We start from the raw sequence: 17,880 nt of genomic DNA on the forward strand, positions 1-17,880 counted from the left end.
GATGTGGACCGGATCCGGCTGACTACGGTAACCTTGAGATGAGGAGGAGACAGACAGACTAATATTAGCGTAGATGCCTTTCTTCTTACGGTGTAACGAGTACATCGGGTGTTATAGGAGGTGTTCTCGGTTCTGGTAGACCTAATTTATGCTGAGTAACAATCATTTAACTGATTTGAATAGTAGAAATTGATAATGTGTTGTGTACGCCAGGTTAAAGAGATGTGTTTTTAGTCTGGATTTAAACTGACAGAGTGTGTCTGCTTTCTGAACAAGGCTAGGAAGACTGTTAGATTCTTTCTTTATCTGTGATAAAGCTGATGACTGATTCACATTCAGATCGTTAAACCTCAGAATCATTCGTGTTTTACAGTATATAACACATAAAGATGACACATAAATACACATCTTCATATTTATCTGTACACATGACAAACACCCAGGAAACCTTCATTATTAGCAACATCATATGTGTGAGAGTGTGTTTATGTGTGAGTGTATATGCGTGAGTGTATATGCGTGAGTGTATATGCGTGAGTGTATATGCGTGAGTGTATATGCGTGAGTGTATATGCGTGAGTGTATATGCGTGAGTGTGTATGCGTGAGTGTGTATGCGTGAGTGTATATGCGTGAGTGTGTATATGTGAGAGAGTGTATATGCGTGAGTGTATATGCGTGAGTGTATATGCGTGAGTGTATATGCGTGAGTGTATATGCGTGAGTGTATATGCGTGAGTGTATATGCGTGAGTGTATATGCGTGAGAGTGTATATGCGAGTGTGTATATGCGAGAGAGTGTATATGCGAGAGAGTGTATATGCGAGAGTGTATATGCGTGAGAGTGTATATGCGTGAGAGTGTATATGCGAGTGAGTGTATATGTGTGAGTGTATATGTGTGAGTGTATATGTGTGAGTGTATATGTGTGAGTGTATATGTGTGAGTGTATATGTGTGAGTGTATATGTGTGAGTGTATATGTGTGAGTGGGTGTTTATGTGTGAGTATATGTGTGAGTGAGTGTATATGTGTGGGTGTTTATGCGTGAGTGTGTATATGTGAGTGTGTATATGTGAGTGTATATGCGAGTGAGTGTATATGCGTGAGTGTATATGCGTGAGTGTATATGCGTGAGTGTATATGCGTGAGTGTATATGCGTGAGTGTATATGCGTGAGTGTATATGCGTGAGTGTATATGCGTGAGTGTATATGCGTGAGGAGTGTATATGCGTGAGGAGTGTATATGCGTGAGGAGTGTATATGCGTGAGGAGTGTATATGCGTGAGGAGTGTATATGCGTGAGGAGTGTATATGCGTGAGTGTATATGCGTGAGTGTATATGCGTGAGTGTATATGCGTGAGTGTATATGCGTGAGTGTATATGCGTGAGTGTGTATATGCGTGTGAGTGTATATGTGTGAGTGTATGTGTGAGTGTATATGTGTGAGTGTATATGTGTGAGTGTATATGTGTGAGTGTATATGTGTGAGTGTATATGTGTGAGTGTATATGTGTGAGTGTATATGTGTGAGTGTATATGTGTGAGTGTATATGTGTGAGTGTATATGTGTGAGTGTATATGTGTGAGTGTATATGTGTGAGTGGGTGTTTATGTGTGAGTATATGTGTGAGTGAGTGTATATGTGTGAGTGTATATGTGTGAGTGAGTGTATATGTGTGAGTGTATATGCGTGAGAGTGTATATGCGAGTGAGTGTATATGTGTGAGTGTATATGCATGAGAGTGTATATGTGTGAGTGTATATGTGTGAGTGTATATGTGTGAGTGGGTGTTTATGTGTGAGTGTATATGTGTGAGTGTATATGTGTGAGTGGGTGTTTATGTGTGAGTGTATATGTGAGTGAGTGTATATGTGTGAGTGTGTATATGCGAGTGAGTGTATATGCGAGTGAGTGTATATGTGTGAGTGTATATGTGTGAGTGTATAATGTATATGTGTGAGTGTATATGTGTGAGTGTATATGTGTGAGTGTATATGTGTGAGTGTATATGTGTGAGTGTATATGTGTGAGTGGGTGTTTATGTGTGAGTGTATATGCGTGAGAGTGTATATGTGAGTGAGTGTATATGTATGTGTGAGTGTATATGTGAGTGAGTGTATATGTGAGTGAGTGTATATGTGAGTGTATATGCGTGAGTGTATATGCGAGAGTGTATATGCGAGTGTGTATATGCGAGAGAGTGTATATGTGTGAGTGTATATGTGTGAGTGTATAATGTATATGTGTGAGTGTATATGTGTGAGTGTATATGTGTGAGTGTATATGTGTGAGTGTATATGTGTGAGTGTATATGTGTGAGTGGGTGTTTATGTGTGAGTGTATATGCGTGAGAGTGTATATGTGAGTGAGTGTATATGTATGTGTGAGTGTATATGTGAGTGAGTGTATATGTGAGTGAGTGTATATGTGAGTGTATATGCGTGAGTGTATATGCGAGAGTGTATATGCGAGAGTGTATATGCGAGAGAGTGTATATGCGAGAGAGTGTATATGCGAGAGAGTGTATATGCGAGAGAGTGTATATGCGTGAGAGTGTATATGCGTGAGAGTGTATATGCGTGAGAGTGTATATGCGTGAGAGTGTATATGCGTGTGAGTGTATATGCGTGTGAGTGTATATGCGTGTGAGTGTATATGCGTGTGAGTGTATATGCGTGTGAGTGTATATGCGTGTGAGTGTATATGTGTGAGTGTATATGTGTGAGTGTATATGTGTGAGTGTATATGTGTGAGTGTATATGTGTGAGTGTATATGTGTGAGTGTATATGTGTGAGTGTATATGTGTGAGTGTATATGTGTGAGTGTATATGTGTGAGTGTATATGTGTGAGTGTATATGTGTGAGTGTATATGTGTGAGTGGGTGTTTATGTGTGAGTGTATATGTGAGTGTATATGTGTGTGTGAGTGTATATGTGTGAGTGTATATGTGTGAGTGTATATGTGTGAGTGTATATGTGTGAGTGTATATGTGTGAGTGGGTGTTTATGTGTGAGTGTATATGCGTGAGAGTGTATATGCGTGAGAGTGTATATGCGAGTGAGTGTATATGTGTGAGTGTATGTGTGAGTGTATATGTGTGAGTGTATGTGTGAGTGTATATGTGTGAGTGTATATGTGTGAGTGTATATGTGTGAGTGTATATGTGTGAGTGTATATGTGTGAGTGTATATGTGTGAGTGTATATGCGTGAGTGTATATGCGTGAGTGGGTGTATATGCGTGAGTGGGTATATGTGAGTGAGTGTATATGTGTGAGTGTATATGTGTGAGTGTATATGTGTGAGTGTATATGTGTGAGTGTATATGTGTGAGTGTATATGTGTGAGTGTATATGCGTGAGTGGGTGTATATGTGTGAGTGGGTATATGTGAGTGAGTGTATATGTGAGTGAGTGTATATGTGAGTGAGTGTATATGTGTGAGTGTATATGTGTGAGTGTATATGTGTGAGTGTATATGCGTGAGTGAGTGTATATGTGTGAGTGTATATGTGTGTGAGTGTATATGTGTGAGTGAGTGTATATGTGTGAGTGAGTGTATATGTGTGAGTGAGTGTATATGTGTGAGTGAGTGTATAAGTGTGTGTGTGTGTGTGCGTGTGTGTGTGTATGCGAGTGTCTGTGTGTGTGTATATATGTGAGAGTGTGTGTTTATGTGTGTGTGTATGTGTGAGTGAGTGTATATGTGTGAGTGAGTGTATATGTGTGAGTGAGTGTATATGTGTGAGTGTATATGTATGTGTGAGTGTATATGTATGTGTGAGTGTATATGTATGTGTGAGTGTATATGTATGTGTGAGTGTATGTGTATATGTGTGAGTGTATATGTGTGAGAGTGTATATGTGTGAGTGTGTGTATGTGTGTGTGCGTTTATGCGAGTGTCTGTGTGCGTGTATATATGTGAGAGTGTGTGTATATGTGTGAGTGAGTGTATATGTGTGAGTGAGTGTATATGTATGTGTGAGTGTATATGTATGTGTGAGTGTATATGTATGTGTGAGTGTATATGTATGTGTGAGTGTATGTGTATATGTGTGAGTGTATATGTGTGAGAGTGTATATGTGTGAGTGTGTGTATGTGTGTGTGCGTTTATGCGAGTGTCTGTGTGCGTGTATATATGTGTGAGTGAGTGTATATGTGTGAGTGAGTGTATATGTGTGAGTGAGTGTATATGTATGTGTGAGTGTATATGTATGTGTGAGTGTATATGTGTGAGTGTATATGTGTGAGAGTGTATATATGTAAGTGTTTATGTGTGAGTGTGTGTATGTGTGTGCGTTTATGCGAGTGTCTGTGTGCGTGTATATATGTGAGAGTGTGTGTTTATGTGTGCGTGTATATATGTGAGAGTGTGTGTTTATGTGTGTGTGTATAATGTGTGTGAGTGTATAATATGTGTGAGAGTGTGCGTTTATGTGTGTGTGTGTGTGTATATGTGTGAGAGTGTGTGTTTATGTGTGAGTGTGAGTGTATATGTGTGAGAGTGTAAAATCAATGACACCTCTAGTAGACTGGACACATGTCATCATATGATACTAAGTGCCTCAAAGACAACTATGAATTATCAAATTTATTAGATTTGATTTCATAAACCTCACAAATGTGAGCAGTAAGTAATCCGTCCTGAGACGTGTTCACAGCAGAAGCCTGGAAACTTCCTATCAACCGATATTCACCAGCGTAGTTTTATTGGTTCATTGTCAGCAACATTCACACGGAAGAATGAAGGTCTGAACTCAAGGCTTTGGAAAAGGCCACCGGCTACAGGAAAATGATTTATGAAAAATCATAAAGCCGTTTCCATGACGGCGTTTCTGTCCTTGTTGTGTGTGTGGTCAGAGTGACCGTGACCTTTGGGCGTGTGTGTGTAGAGTCCCCATCATTTGAGTCACATTGAGGATACACCTGCGCTATTAATAACAATAGCCCACTTCCTGTTTGATAGGAAACACACTCCCTGTTTCAAACTTCACGGCCTCTTTTCAAGAACTGTGGGAAATATTTCATTTGTGTTTTCTGGTGGAAACGGCTTTCTGACAGTGATGAAAAGTCGGTTCACTGGGGCTCTCGAGTGTCCAAGTGTTGTTTGTTTGACAGAAATGATTTATGATCACAGGACGGGTAACATGAATGATTCATTCACTGGCAGAGCAGTTATTAAACCTGATGATGATGATGATGATGATGATGATGTTGTGTTTGTGCAGGTTGTGGTGGACACGGCTCAGATCGAGAACAAGGAAGCCTACGCCCCTCAGATCTGTCTTGAAGGATCTAAAGTTGTGATCCAGGTTCCCTCCACATGGTGAGTAACTGTACAGGGTAAAGTCTGTGGTAATTATAGCACTAGTTTATTAAACCTCAGCATCACTGAAATCAATTGGTAGATCCCCATCCTCTGTAGTTTGCTAGAGTTCAAGCTGCTTTACTGCATTTATTCAAAGTTGGGATGGCTCATGTTGTATGAATATGTATGAATAAAATGATGCTCTTAACTCTTTCACCGCCATTGACTGAATTTGCTGGCTTTTTCTGTGATTTCACTGTTATACAGTAGGGGGCGCTATTACAAATCTTCTGAAAGAGAACTGAATCTCTGGATCAAAACAGGCAAAAAAGGAGCAGAAACGAACGATAAAAGCCTTGATTATGAACGTTGTAGTCTTTGGGGAAAAAAGAACCTAGATTTTTCTCAGCTCTTTGTTTAAAATGTAGCTTTTTTTATGAAACTTACCAACATTCAAGATTTTATAAGAAAACAATGCATGACGCTATAATAAAAACACTTTATTGTTTAAAAGCAGAGGCTCTGTTCTTTCTTCTAATGTATTACATGTTCAGATGTTCATAAAACAAATATTCTGAGGCCGTGAAAGTAATAAAAAAATAGCTGGCGGTGGAGTATCCCTTTAACCCCTGTTAAACTGGGTCAATTTAGCTAAAAGCATCTTTTCTATGAAATATAAAACTTAAAGGGATTATATAATTGCTATATTTTATTATTTTTGCAAGAAAAATATTGTAACATTTTTGGTAAATAATTGTCTGTTTTAATTTAATTTCTCTAAGTTTAAGCTTCTCCTCAAAGTTTAGCCTTTGCTGAGGATATGACAAAAAAATAAAAGACTTCTAAGTGTACTCTTGTGCCTGTTCTGTTCTGTCTGTCAGGTGTCTGAAGGAGGATCCAGCCACGATGTCTCTGCTGCAGCGCAGTCTGGATCCAGAGAAGACCCTCGGCCTGGTGGACGTGCTTTACACGGCTGTGTTCGACCTCCACCGCTGGAAGGAGCGCAAGTCAGTGGCAAACGCATTAGAGCTGCGATCACACACCCATCTTAGGTCACTCAGTGCTGAATCAAAACAGGAATCTGACATTTTTCGTTAGATCAAGATAAGGATGTTTAACTATTTTTTATATTTCAAAAAGTTGCCAAGGCAACATTCCTTTTTTTCATTTAGTTTAACTTGATGTACTAAAATAACTGAAATATATATCAATACAAATCATATATATATATATATATATATATATATATATATATATATATATATATATATATATATATATATATTTATATTTATATTTTTATATATATATATATATATATATATATATATATATATATATATATATATATTTATATTTATATATATTTATATTTATATATATATATATATATATATATATATATATATATATAAATATAATTTTTTTTTTTTTTTTTTTTACTAATAAAAATTACAAACTCAATAAATCACAAAAAATTTACATTTTCTTTTTGTGTGTGCAAAAATATTCTACTAAAACATATATGCATAAATTCAGTAGAAAATTATATATACATATGTATTTATAATATATATATATATACAATTTTCTACTAAATATATATATTTCTACTAAGTATATACATTTTAGTAGAATATTTTACATGCACGCTCACACACTCACTCTCTCACTCTCTCTCTCTCTCTCTCACTCACACTCTCACTCTCACTCTCACTCACTCACTCACTCACTCACTCTCTCACACACACACACACACACACACACACACACACACACACACACACACACACACACACACACACACACACACACACACACACACACACACACACACACACACTTTATGTATGTGTACTAAAATAACTGAAATAAAAATCAAAAACTATATTTAAAAAAAAAAAAACATTTAAAAAAAGAAGACAAAAACAACAGAATAACTAAATTGAAAATGGAATATATAACAATCATAATATTGATCTCAATGACACTAACATAACACTGAGATAGGTTGTAATTCTCTGCTGATGTGTGTGTGTGCAGGGAACAGACTTTGCCCACCATTCAGATCCAGCTTCAACGGGACACGACTGATTACGGCGGCCCCGTCGATCTCCCCGCCGGGAACAGCACCAAATCCTCCAGCGGCCTCCCCAAAACCATCTCCAAACTCACCTCACGCTTCACCAAGAAAACCTCGTCCAACTCCAGCGCGGGCGGCAGTTACTCCATCCCAAACACCCCGTCTCGGAGCAGCACCAACTCCGACGACAAAACCGCACGCCTGCACAGCATCCTTCAGATGAGCAGCATGCCCTGTACCCCCGACCCGAGCCACACACACATCGCCAACGGTGCAGACGAGCAGGGCATGAACCTTCCCACCGACCAGGAGATGCAAGACGTCATCGACTTCCTATCAGGGTTCAACATGGGAAAATCCCAGCAGGCGTCTCCGTTGGTCAAGAGAAGGAACTCGGTTGCGTCGACAAATGCGTCCGACTTGAAACCGCCAACCTCGCAAGCGTCTCATAACGCCGTGCAGACGTTAGCGCAAACCTTACAGCAACAGACACAACAACAGCAGCAGCAGCAGCAACTTCCTTCAACACCAAAACAACAGCAAACACAAACGCAGTCGCAGTCGCAACCGACCCTGCCGTTCTACCAGCATCTCTTGCAGCCGATTGGTCAGCCTCAGCAACAGCAAGCCCCAGTTTCACCACAGATTTCTTCCCAGCAGCCCAGAGCTCCCAGTAAGTGGCCCCAGGGTCCGTTGGGCGGCCTGTCACCGATCGGGCCCTTGACGCAGTGGCCCGCTCCGGGTCTGCCCGACCTCAGCTCTGACCTCTACAGTCTCGGGCTGGTCAGCACATACATGGACAGCGTCATGTCGGAGATGCTCGGACACAAGCCCCCGCAGGGACCGCGAAACAACACCTGGCCCAACCGAGACCAGAGCGAGCAGAGTCTGTTTGGGGTGCTGGGAGACTCCATGCCCTTTGACCCTGCAGGTGAGCAGAGATGTGTTTGTAGTGGTTGACTGTCATTGGGTGAGCAAATGACTGTTCTGATCTAATTATTTATGTATACTTTTAACTTACTTTGACTAAAGAGTTTTTTTATTAAAGCTATGCTGAGATGCATTCAAATGTATGATGACAAACATTGCTTTATGATGTAAAGAAAGAACAACAACAAATCTGAATTTTTCAACAATAAATAAATAAATATATACACACACACACACACACACACACACACATACAAATATATATATATATATATATATATATATATATATATATTCTATACACACACATTCATTCAGTCACCTTTCCATAATGTGCATATTTTTATCTGCCATTTATTAAAATAAATATTATTGTACTATTATTACTTTTATTGCAGTCTTTTACTTTATAATTAGTTGCTCTGAAAGAATGCATCAAATTGACAGCACAAGTTTAATGTAATGAATTTAGAATTTATTTGAATGCAAATAGCATGCAATAATTGTCAAATGTAATAATTCAATGGTTTTCTCATTGCGAGTGGAGTGGAGAGTGTGTGTGTGTATGTAGAGAGAGTGACTAAGTGTGTGTGTGTTGGACTCCATTATGTGTTTCTGCTGTGCTGGACAGTTTAAACAAAGAGCAGGACTAACCCCACACATCTCTCTGTCTCGGTCTCGGTCAGTGGGCTCGGATCCAGAGTTTGCTCGTTATGTTGCCGGGGTCAATCAGGCCATGCAGCAGAAACGCCAGGCTCAACATGTCCGCCGTCCCAGCAACCCCCGCAGTAACTGGCCCCACCCCGAGGAGCAGCACAGGGGCTGGGCACACCCTGAATACTACAGCGAAGGGTGAGAGACACATGACCAGTCACATGGTGCTCGCCATGACTTATTTCAGGTGTCCTGTAGTGGAAATATTGACGTTAATAGTTTTGGATGTTGATATGTAAGGGATAATGTACATCCAGCCGGTTGTTATCTCAGAATAAACCCCCGACACGAAGCGGAGGGGTCTTCATCAGCCTGAAGGGGTTTATTCTGAGATAACAACCGGCTGGATGTACATTATCCTGCTTATTACACGGCTACAGTATACAAGTAGACACAAAATAGTGGTTGAAATATTTTATTAGGTCTTTAAACGCAGAGCATCTGCGGAGAGAGCCGTTGCAGCGGCAAGTTCAAACTAGACGGACATTTAAGAGATACGGTATACAGTCATAACACTAACACATGAATTTCGCCACATAAATAATTATGGAGATAAGAGATATTGATTTCAGATTTAACTTTTAAAATCGTACCTGTTTGTATCTCATAATCCAACAGTGTACAAAACAATAGTCACAAAATGGCAGCAGCTGCGTTTGAATGAACCAAGAGAGAGCGAGTCCATGATACTGGATGGCATAGTTAAATATCTGAACACAAAATATTGATTAGACTGAGTTTTAATATTTTATTAGCTCACTAAATGCAAAACTTCCACAAAGAAAAAAACGTTTCTAGTGCTTCAGTGACCCGGATGAGCCTGTGTTCCTGTTCTCAGAGGTTGTTGTCTGGGAATAATATACTGTTGGATGGTGCGATTGACCAATCAGAATCAAGTATTCCACAGAGCCGTGTAATAAAGATGTTTGTATTTGAGCAGGGAGGCGGTCAACAGCGGCTGGTCAGCCAATCAGGGGGATTCAGCTAGTTCGAGTGACGAGACCTCCTCGGCCAATGGGGACAGTCTGTTCTCCATGTTCTCTGGGCCGGACCTGGTGGCGGCTGTCAAACAAAGACGGTAACACACATTTGATTTGTTTGTCAGAAACTTTTATCGGAAATGATTCATGTGTTTGAGATGAGTGTGTTGCTCATGTTGAGTGTGTTTTGTAGGAAACACAGCTGTGGTGAACAGGAAGTGTGTACTCTGCCCTCTCCTCCACTGCACCACACCAGTGACGACAGTAACCAGGTACAAATCAAACACACACATGTTTATTCCATAATAATATGAGCTGGAGTTTCACAGTAGGTGCTTTCACACATGCAGCCGTTGCTGTAAATAGAATGTATACATTTTGTTATAGAATGTTTAAATAATTAACGTTTCGATTTATAATAATTTGTTACATTTATATAGCGCTTTTCTGGGTACTCAAAGCGCTTTACATGGAAGGGGGGAATCTCCTCAACCACCACCAATGTGCAGCATCCACCTGGATGATGCGACGGCAGCCATACTGCGCCAGAACGCCCACCACACACCAGCTTACTGGTGGAGAGGAGACAGAGATGAAGCCAATCAGTATATGGGGATGATTAGGAGGCCATGATTGATAGAGGCCAAGGGGCAAATTTGGCCAGGATGCCGGGGTTACACCCCTACTCTTTTTCGAAGGACATCCTGGGATTTTTAATGACCACAGAGAGTCAAAACCTCAGTTTTACGTCTCATCCGAAGGACGGTGCTCTTTGACGGTATACGGTCCCGATCACTACACTGGGGCGTTAGGTCCCACACAGACCACAGGGTGAGCGCCCCCTGCTGGCCTCACTAACAGGTCTCCCATCCAGGTACTGACCAGGCTCAGCCCTGCTTAGCTTCAGTGGGCACCAGTCTTGGGCTACAGGGTGATATGGCTGCTGACAAATAATGGGATGGAGTGGAGTTTTTTTGCACGAGTGCACATTTTTTCCCTAAATTAGTAGTAATATGCTATATTTTTTACTTAGCCAGATAAACATAATTTCTGACAAATGAAATTCAGTGTGGCGTAACATGCAGGATGCCAGGAAGTTCACAGAAAGGACTCTTAAGATATGATTTGATTCTGATCATGAATATAACCGTTACATTTCTGAGAAACTTTTAAACTAAAAACTTTAAAATGCGGATGCAAGTGCTGGGCGATGATTAATCACATCCAAAATAAAAGTTTGTGTTTACATAATATATGTGTGTGTGTACTGTGCATAATTATTTTGTATATATAAATACATGCATGTGTGTGTATTTATATATACAAAATAATTATGCACAGTACACACACATATATAAAACACACACTTTTATTTTGGATGCAATTTAATCGTTCACCTTCTTGAACATGAATGTTTGTCATTGGCCCTTCGGCACACTTTGATAGTTTTGCTTCATGTGTGTGTTGTGCTGTTTGTGTTACAGGACAGCAAAACTAAAACATGGCCTCCTAAAGCCCCGTGGCAGCACTCCTCACACACCAACACCATGCCCAATCCCAGCTCTTCCCTCTACCAGATGACCATCCCCTCCAGCCAATGGGGCGACTCCATGCAAATGCTGCAGTCTCCGGTGTGGTCGACAGCCAATGACTGCCCTCCATCCTCCGGGATCTCTTCTGGCTTCCCGTTCACACCACAACAACAACAACAACAGCAACAACAACAACAGCAACAGCAGCAGCAACAGGTTTCCCAGCACAAGATCCTGAGCAAAGGCTTCAAAACCTTCCCGCTCAAACCCGAGCATCGACCCTCATACCTACACCAGTACTGAGCTGGACCCGTGCTGGGAGAGGTCGAACCCAGGGTTTTATAATCCCAACACGGCTTCATCGTAGAAACCCAGCTGGGATTGTTCATCTTGTGGTGAAGTGTGCCGTAAACCTGGTCTAGAGTCCAACCTTGTGAACTAGAAGTGTTTTTATAGGGAAATTTGCATTTAACATAGTGGTTAATAACCTTTTTGTACACAGATGCGTGTCCCCAAACAGAAACGTAACTGCCTTCCACGCTGTCCGAACGATGCATGATTCATGTTAACAAACAGCAGCTAGTCGGACCATTTCACTGGCAGCCGCTTCGATCTCGATTCGTTCGGCTTCGAGTTTACACACGACTTTTTTCCGATATGCATGGCCAGCGTGCTCACTCACAGCGCACTATTGCAGCCGCATTACGAAGATCCGGGGTCCTGGTTCGCTAACCGGACGTCCCATATAACGATACTGTGTTAAAATAGCTGTAACTGCCAAATGTCATGTGGGACGACCCAGACCGCAGCTCTCAGCTACTGTTCCATAGCTTGTAAATGACTCGGAAAAAAAGACACAAAAAAGAACTATAAATAATTTACTTTTTATGAAGAGGCTTTGAGCAGGCTCGGCAGAAATATAATAATCATAGCAGAGGTGTAATTTGAAAGAAATACACTACTTTTTCAACGTCTGACAGATTAAAAAAGAAAAAAAGAAGAAAAAAAAGGATGTTAGCAGTAAGTAACTTTGTGCCATGTTGTTTTGAATAGCACTTGCAGATATTTTCTCTAACCAAAGTATTGTTTAGAGGGGGGAAATGGTGCTTGAACTTAAAAAAAGAAACGTTGTTTGGGAGCGTAGTAGTAGTTATATCTAGAAAGAGAGAGAGAAGAAAAAAATCCTTTTATGAAAAACACAAACCCCTTCTGTATGGTCTTCATCCCTTCTTCATCGCGTTTGTTTTCCCATTGGCTTTTCTTCAGAACGACACTAACACTTCTCATAAATATAACATTTTATTCCTTTCAAATACAATATATTTCTTGTACAAATATTGACAGTATTAATCTTATTTTTGTATTTTCTTACACATTATACCATTACTCTATAAGTTAGCATAATATAGGCTTAATAATAAAAATAAGTAAAACGTTATTTTCCCAAGATGTGAAGCACATTTTTTTTTTTCTTCCTTTCCTACAGAGTTTAACTGTACCTTCTTTCTACAGAGGTTACCAAATACGCCATTATAAACACTAATAAATGGTTCTGGTCGGATTGGGATGGATTTATTTTTTGGGGTTATTTTTGAGCCCAGATTCCGTTGGTTTCTGTGGTTTCGGGCTGCATCTTAAAAGCCCAGAATGTTCATTTCGTGACGTTTGCCGATGCCAATGTTGCCTGTATTTATGATATGACCATGTTTTCTGAAAACTAACATACTTACCATGTTTACAGAGAATCGTTTGCTGTATATAAATATATCTTTTTATAGTTCTGTGCTTTGCACAATCAAAAATGTAGGTTCGTTGCTTCGTCCGTGTTTTTCTCCCAAACTGTTTCGGCTTTTTTCTTCTTTTTTTTTTTTTTAAAAGATAAAACATCTTCAATGACCTTGGACTGTAACGCTCAACATTTCTCAGCTGTGTCAAAATGGTTTACTAGTGGCTTCAAAAAAAAATTAAAAGGAGTTTAAAAAAAAAAGAGAAAAAAAAGAAAGAAATGATGTTGCCCTGACAGAAGATATGATGGGCGACTGCTTGGCTTATGTTGCTTATTGTTCACTAGAGCTGGCAACTGATTATTTCCAAGTGTACCAGCAATGCAAAAAATAAATATATAACATAACATCTGCTTTCATTTCGTCTTTGACTCATTTTGCATACGAACTGAGCCTTTCACATTTCGTATCTCCGTAACGATTGTTAAAGCAACACTGTGTAATTTTTAAAGTTGATTCTTAGCAAAAAACACTTTGTTCTTTTTAAAAGTATATGTGCTCATTAATGTGTAATTACTTTTTTTAGTACTTTAGTACCAACTAATCAAGTATTCTCGTAAGCGTAGAATCTGCCATTTAGAATACACACGAGCGAGTCGCTCGAATGGCGGAAGCCATGTTGCGCCTCCATCTTGAAAATACATTAGCCAAAGAGGGACATACCTGGAAATTCAAGCTTCGCCTTTCGCGTTTTTACACTCAGTGACACCGTGACGAATGCGAGGGGGAGATTACTCGCGACTGCCGGCAGATTTGAAATAATACGGCCACCGTAGGAGTTAAAACGCCCTCGGAATGCGAGGGGCTGGAAAGTAATATCAGAGCCCGTCTACGGAGAGCCTGGCAAATCCCTATTAAGTCCTATTGTACTGAATTTTGGTTGTAGTTCCACCAGAGTTCCACTGGGGGCGATCGCCCATGAGTGCAAATTTGATTGTAGGTTTTGCAAGTTCAACATGGGTTATAGGTCGAAAGTTGAATGAACGAGTACTTATGTCCTTTTTATTTCTTACAGGTTGAGTTGTTTTGCCCATAACACGCTAGCATTCTGCTAATAAACGCTGATTGGTCAGTGAAGGACTGATTACGACCAGAGATACCGCTTGATGGCATCGTGGCATCCGAAGTGGGACCAGAAACAAACAAAACAAAAACTCTTCTAGCACGTGTGTTTACCTGTGTCAGCTGTGTTGTGTATTTACCTGTGTGTGTTGTGTGTTTACCTGTGTCAGCTGTGTTGTGTATTTACCTGTGTGTGTTGTGTGTTTACCTGTGTCAGCTGTGTTGTCGATGCCTTGAGAGAAAAGAAAGTGCCGAGCGCGAAAGCACCAAAGTGACTGAAGGATTGCCGTAAAGCAGTATCTCTGGTCGTACGATGTGTATGACATCATTGACACTTTAAAAGACTTTTTAAAGCAAATAAGTGACTCTAAAAAAATCTAACACCCAGCAATGTGTAATTTCTTTGCATCTCCTTTTGAATACAACATTCAAATTACTAGACAAAAAATTATATCCTGAGGAAAGTGGATTTTTAGGGGTATAGCTCCATGGACCTCCATTCATTCTGCACTCGTCCTGTGAGCGCCCTCATGTGGAACCAGAGTGGAACAGCAACCAGTTCAGAAGCCGGAAGTGTACTGAGAGTGGAAGTTCTCCCATTATTAGACATTCTCTAGTAATATTCAGTTGGTAGTCATAAACAATTTCACCGCTAGATGGGAGTAAATCCTACACAGTGTAGCTTTAATTCATGTTCTCAATTTTCTTTATTGCAGTTAAAAGTCAGAAGGCCAGTACAACAACACCAGAAGTACTTCAATGACATGTGGATTCAAAAGGAGTCTGATTTGCATTTTGTGCATAATGGATTTAAACATGGTATTTTATTTATGGCATTTCATATATTCATTATACATAGTATTAAAGTATAAATATGAAATTATGTACATAAATACAGTGTTTCCCAGCAAAGACATCTGGGATTCCTTTCGGCCAATGGGATTCTGTTTTCTTAAGGATTCTGATTAAAAAAAATATATATATATAAATAACCAAACCAGGTGGGAAAACATTTTCGCAATAACGTTTGGTACCTAAATTTGGCACATACATCACTTGTATTCACTCATATTCGAATGTACATAAACAACTGAGCTGTTGAGCAAGACAATAGTTAATGACTAACATTTATTATAACGCGTCTACAATATTCCTGTAACCAGAACATCTAACAGACTGAGTCGTTTGCAGAAGTCTGCGTCTCCTCCGGGACGATCTCTGCGCCGGCATCAGCTATGGTTCCCAAATACACGATGTTCCGGTGCAGAATCTGCTGGTATCTGTGAAGGAGATGAAGTACATACTTCATTAAAAGCATTAAAGCATATGAAGAGAACATGAAACACACGTACTGAACACACTCGGTGGCTCGGCCCTTCTGCAGATACTCTGTGATGCATCTCACCAGCTGATCGTTCTCATCCAGCAGCTGCAAAACAGTGGCAATCAGTTAGTAGCCTAACTTCAGGAAACACTTATAAACTTTACATATTATACACTTATAGGTCTGCACCAGAAAGGTAATTTAGTTCATGACCATTTCAAAGCATCTTTCTGAACCGCTGACCTATTGATGAACACGGAAGCGCAGATGAAGTAAAGCAAAACACTGATCATGAATTACTTGGCTTATGCTACTCCTAAATCCTACATCATTCGTCGATTCAGAGGTCACTCTACCGCCGGAACTAGACTCGCATATGGACGTTACCGGAAGCCAGTGATTATAGTTCATTATAAAGTTATAAATATGGATATTTTTCTTATAAAAACACATGGCTTTGCTTCAGAAGGCCTTTATTAACCCCTCGAATGGATTACTTTTATGATGGATAGATGTGATTTTTTGAGCTTCAAAATCTTTTAACATTTCTTAACGAACACGTTTTTAAACTTGCGTGAACGCGCACAACGGACAACTGACAAGAGAAGCTCCGATGAAAGAAAGAAACTGACTGGATCAACAATCTTTATATTGAATTTCTCTAATATCTGCATCTCCGTAAGTTACCGACAGTACAACAACACATACGAGACCCACATAAATGACGTAACTAACGTACTGGTTCGTCACTTCCGTGAGTCCGGAAAACATATATGGCTGAGGTCGTTTATAGAAACTAAAGCGGTCGTTTCTCCCATAAATAACCGAACTCTGTGTGTGTGTGTGTGTGTGTGTGTGTGTGTGTGTGTACGAATTAAACACCGAGTTCAAATGTTTACTCACTCTTTGAATTGTCTCCTGGTTGATTTGCGCTTTTCCGCGCTGCCGTTTGGGAACAAAAACAACAGACATTTTCACGGGCTCGAAAACTCAAAGCACCGATGCGCCTCACACGGATATATTCAGCTCAAAGAGCCTCTGCAGATGAGAAACCGCTCCAGAAATCGATGAATATCAACATTTTATTATGTGACCATCAACAATCTCCATCAGGGCGACTCGTTTCTTCTGTGTTGTTCGGATCTTTAAGTGACTCGGTTCATTACTGACCCCTGCGGGTCATTCTGCAGCACTGAGCTCGCCAAGTTGAAAATACAAAATACTATACATATATGTATTGCATAGAAATGTCGGAGGAGCTTGAGTTTGCTGCCACGAGAGTTATAATTTACTCACCCTCAGGTTGTTCCAAACCTTTATACATTTCATTGTTCTGTTGTAAACAAAGGAAGATATTTTGAAGAAAGTTTGTTAAAGAAAATAATAATTGTGACGTACCATTACAATCCCTTCACACACCACACAAGTCCAAACGGACCTTATTGGGGAGGGGGGACAAAAGCACACAAGTGCCAAGTGCCCTAAAACAATACAATTTGAAGATAAAACTATGCAGCACAGGTATACAATATACATGTATTTTTGGTTTACTTTGACTACACTTAAAATCAATTTAAGTGTTAGTGCTAATCAGTGCATTTATATTAGTGTACTTAAGCACCACAGTTGGCAAAATGTACTCATAACTAGTACCATACATTAGTAATATATTTTTAATAAGTCAATTTAATTTAAATTTAGGATTACTATATAAAAGTCTAGATTGAAGTAATTTTTAAAGAATTCAAAGCACACTTTTAAGAAATACAGTAATAAAACTGTATATTTTTGTGGTAGTATACTTTATTTCAATGCACTACAAATCAATTTAAGTATTAGTGGTATTTAGTATACTTTTTCAAGTGCTCTGAAGTACTAGTACTGAAGTAGAAATATACTTTTAATTAGTGTATTTATAGTGTATAATTTAATAATAATAATACAATTTTATTTAGCACAAAAAATAAGAATGTAGCCTACTACAAAATGTACTTGTTTGTGTGTGTATATATATATATATATATATATATAATTTTATTTTTTATTATTATTTTTTATTTATTTTTTTGTGCATTCAAGTATACTTACTTGGGGCCCGTGGTCAGTAGCACCTCAATGCAGTACACGAGATCCAGGGGGCGGAGTTGGATCCAGATAT

The 17,880-nt window shown here is 39.5% G+C and overlaps 2 protein-coding genes across 6 annotated transcripts in view; one reads left to right on the forward strand and one right to left on the reverse strand.

Annotated features, from left to right (window-relative positions):
* The window catches only part of garre1 (granule associated Rac and RHOG effector 1), a 45,298-nt gene extending 31,608 nt beyond the window's left edge, over positions 1 to 13,690 (forward strand). For all 3 annotated transcript variants that reach the window (XM_082182329.1, XM_082182328.1, XM_082182330.1), the window contains exons 8-14: positions 5,234 to 5,331; positions 6,195 to 6,320; positions 7,357 to 8,327; positions 9,013 to 9,178; positions 9,981 to 10,118; positions 10,214 to 10,292; positions 11,505 to 13,690. In XM_082182329.1, coding sequence (XP_082038455.1) covers positions 5,234 to 5,331; positions 6,195 to 6,320; positions 7,357 to 8,327; positions 9,013 to 9,178; positions 9,981 to 10,118; positions 10,214 to 10,292; positions 11,505 to 11,855 — 1,929 coding nt within the window. In that variant the 3' untranslated portion in view covers positions 11,856 to 13,690. The remainder of the gene's footprint in view (positions 1 to 5,233; positions 5,332 to 6,194; positions 6,321 to 7,356; positions 8,328 to 9,012; positions 9,179 to 9,980; positions 10,119 to 10,213; positions 10,293 to 11,504) is intronic.
* A 1,513-nt stretch (positions 13,691 to 15,203) lies between these two features.
* ss18l2 (ss18, like 2) lies at positions 15,204 to 16,879 on the reverse strand. 3 transcript variants are annotated; one of them, XM_082182419.1, is made up of 4 exons: positions 16,626 to 16,879; positions 15,751 to 15,827; positions 15,525 to 15,678; positions 15,204 to 15,342 (listed from the first exon to the last, which is right to left on the reverse strand). In XM_082182419.1, the coding sequence occupies exons 1-3, from the start codon at positions 16,692 to 16,694 to the stop codon at positions 15,567 to 15,569; spliced, it is 258 nt and encodes an 85-aa protein (XP_082038545.1). In that variant the 5' UTR covers positions 16,695 to 16,879; the 3' UTR covers positions 15,204 to 15,342; positions 15,525 to 15,566. The 3 variants fall into 3 exon arrangements, with proteins under 3 accessions (XP_082038545.1, XP_082038544.1, XP_082038543.1); XM_082182418.1 differs by having other exon boundaries at positions 15,204 to 15,359; XM_082182417.1 differs by having other exon boundaries at positions 15,204 to 15,678.
* Positions 16,880 to 17,880: the final 1,001 nt, after the last annotated feature.

Source organism: Leuciscus leuciscus (genome assembly GCF_965113295.1).
Source record: "Leuciscus leuciscus genome assembly, chromosome: 10".
Lineage (NCBI taxonomy): Eukaryota > Metazoa > Chordata > Actinopteri > Cypriniformes > Leuciscidae > Leuciscus > Leuciscus leuciscus.

Bases quoted from the DNA above. Each gene is read 5' to 3' on its own strand.
- ss18l2 (XM_082182419.1), bottom strand. From the start codon at position 16,694: ATGTCTGTTGTTTTTGTTCCCAAACGGCAGCGCGGAAAAGCGCAAATC. The intron at 15,828-16,625 runs GTGAGTAAACAT...ACTGTTTTGCAG, and splicing joins ACCAGGAGACAATTCAAAGA to CTGCTGGATGAGAACGATCA. The intron at 15,679-15,750 runs GTACGTGTGTTT...TCTCCTTCACAG, and splicing joins CGAGCCACCGAGTGTGTTCA to ATACCAGCAGATTCTGCACC.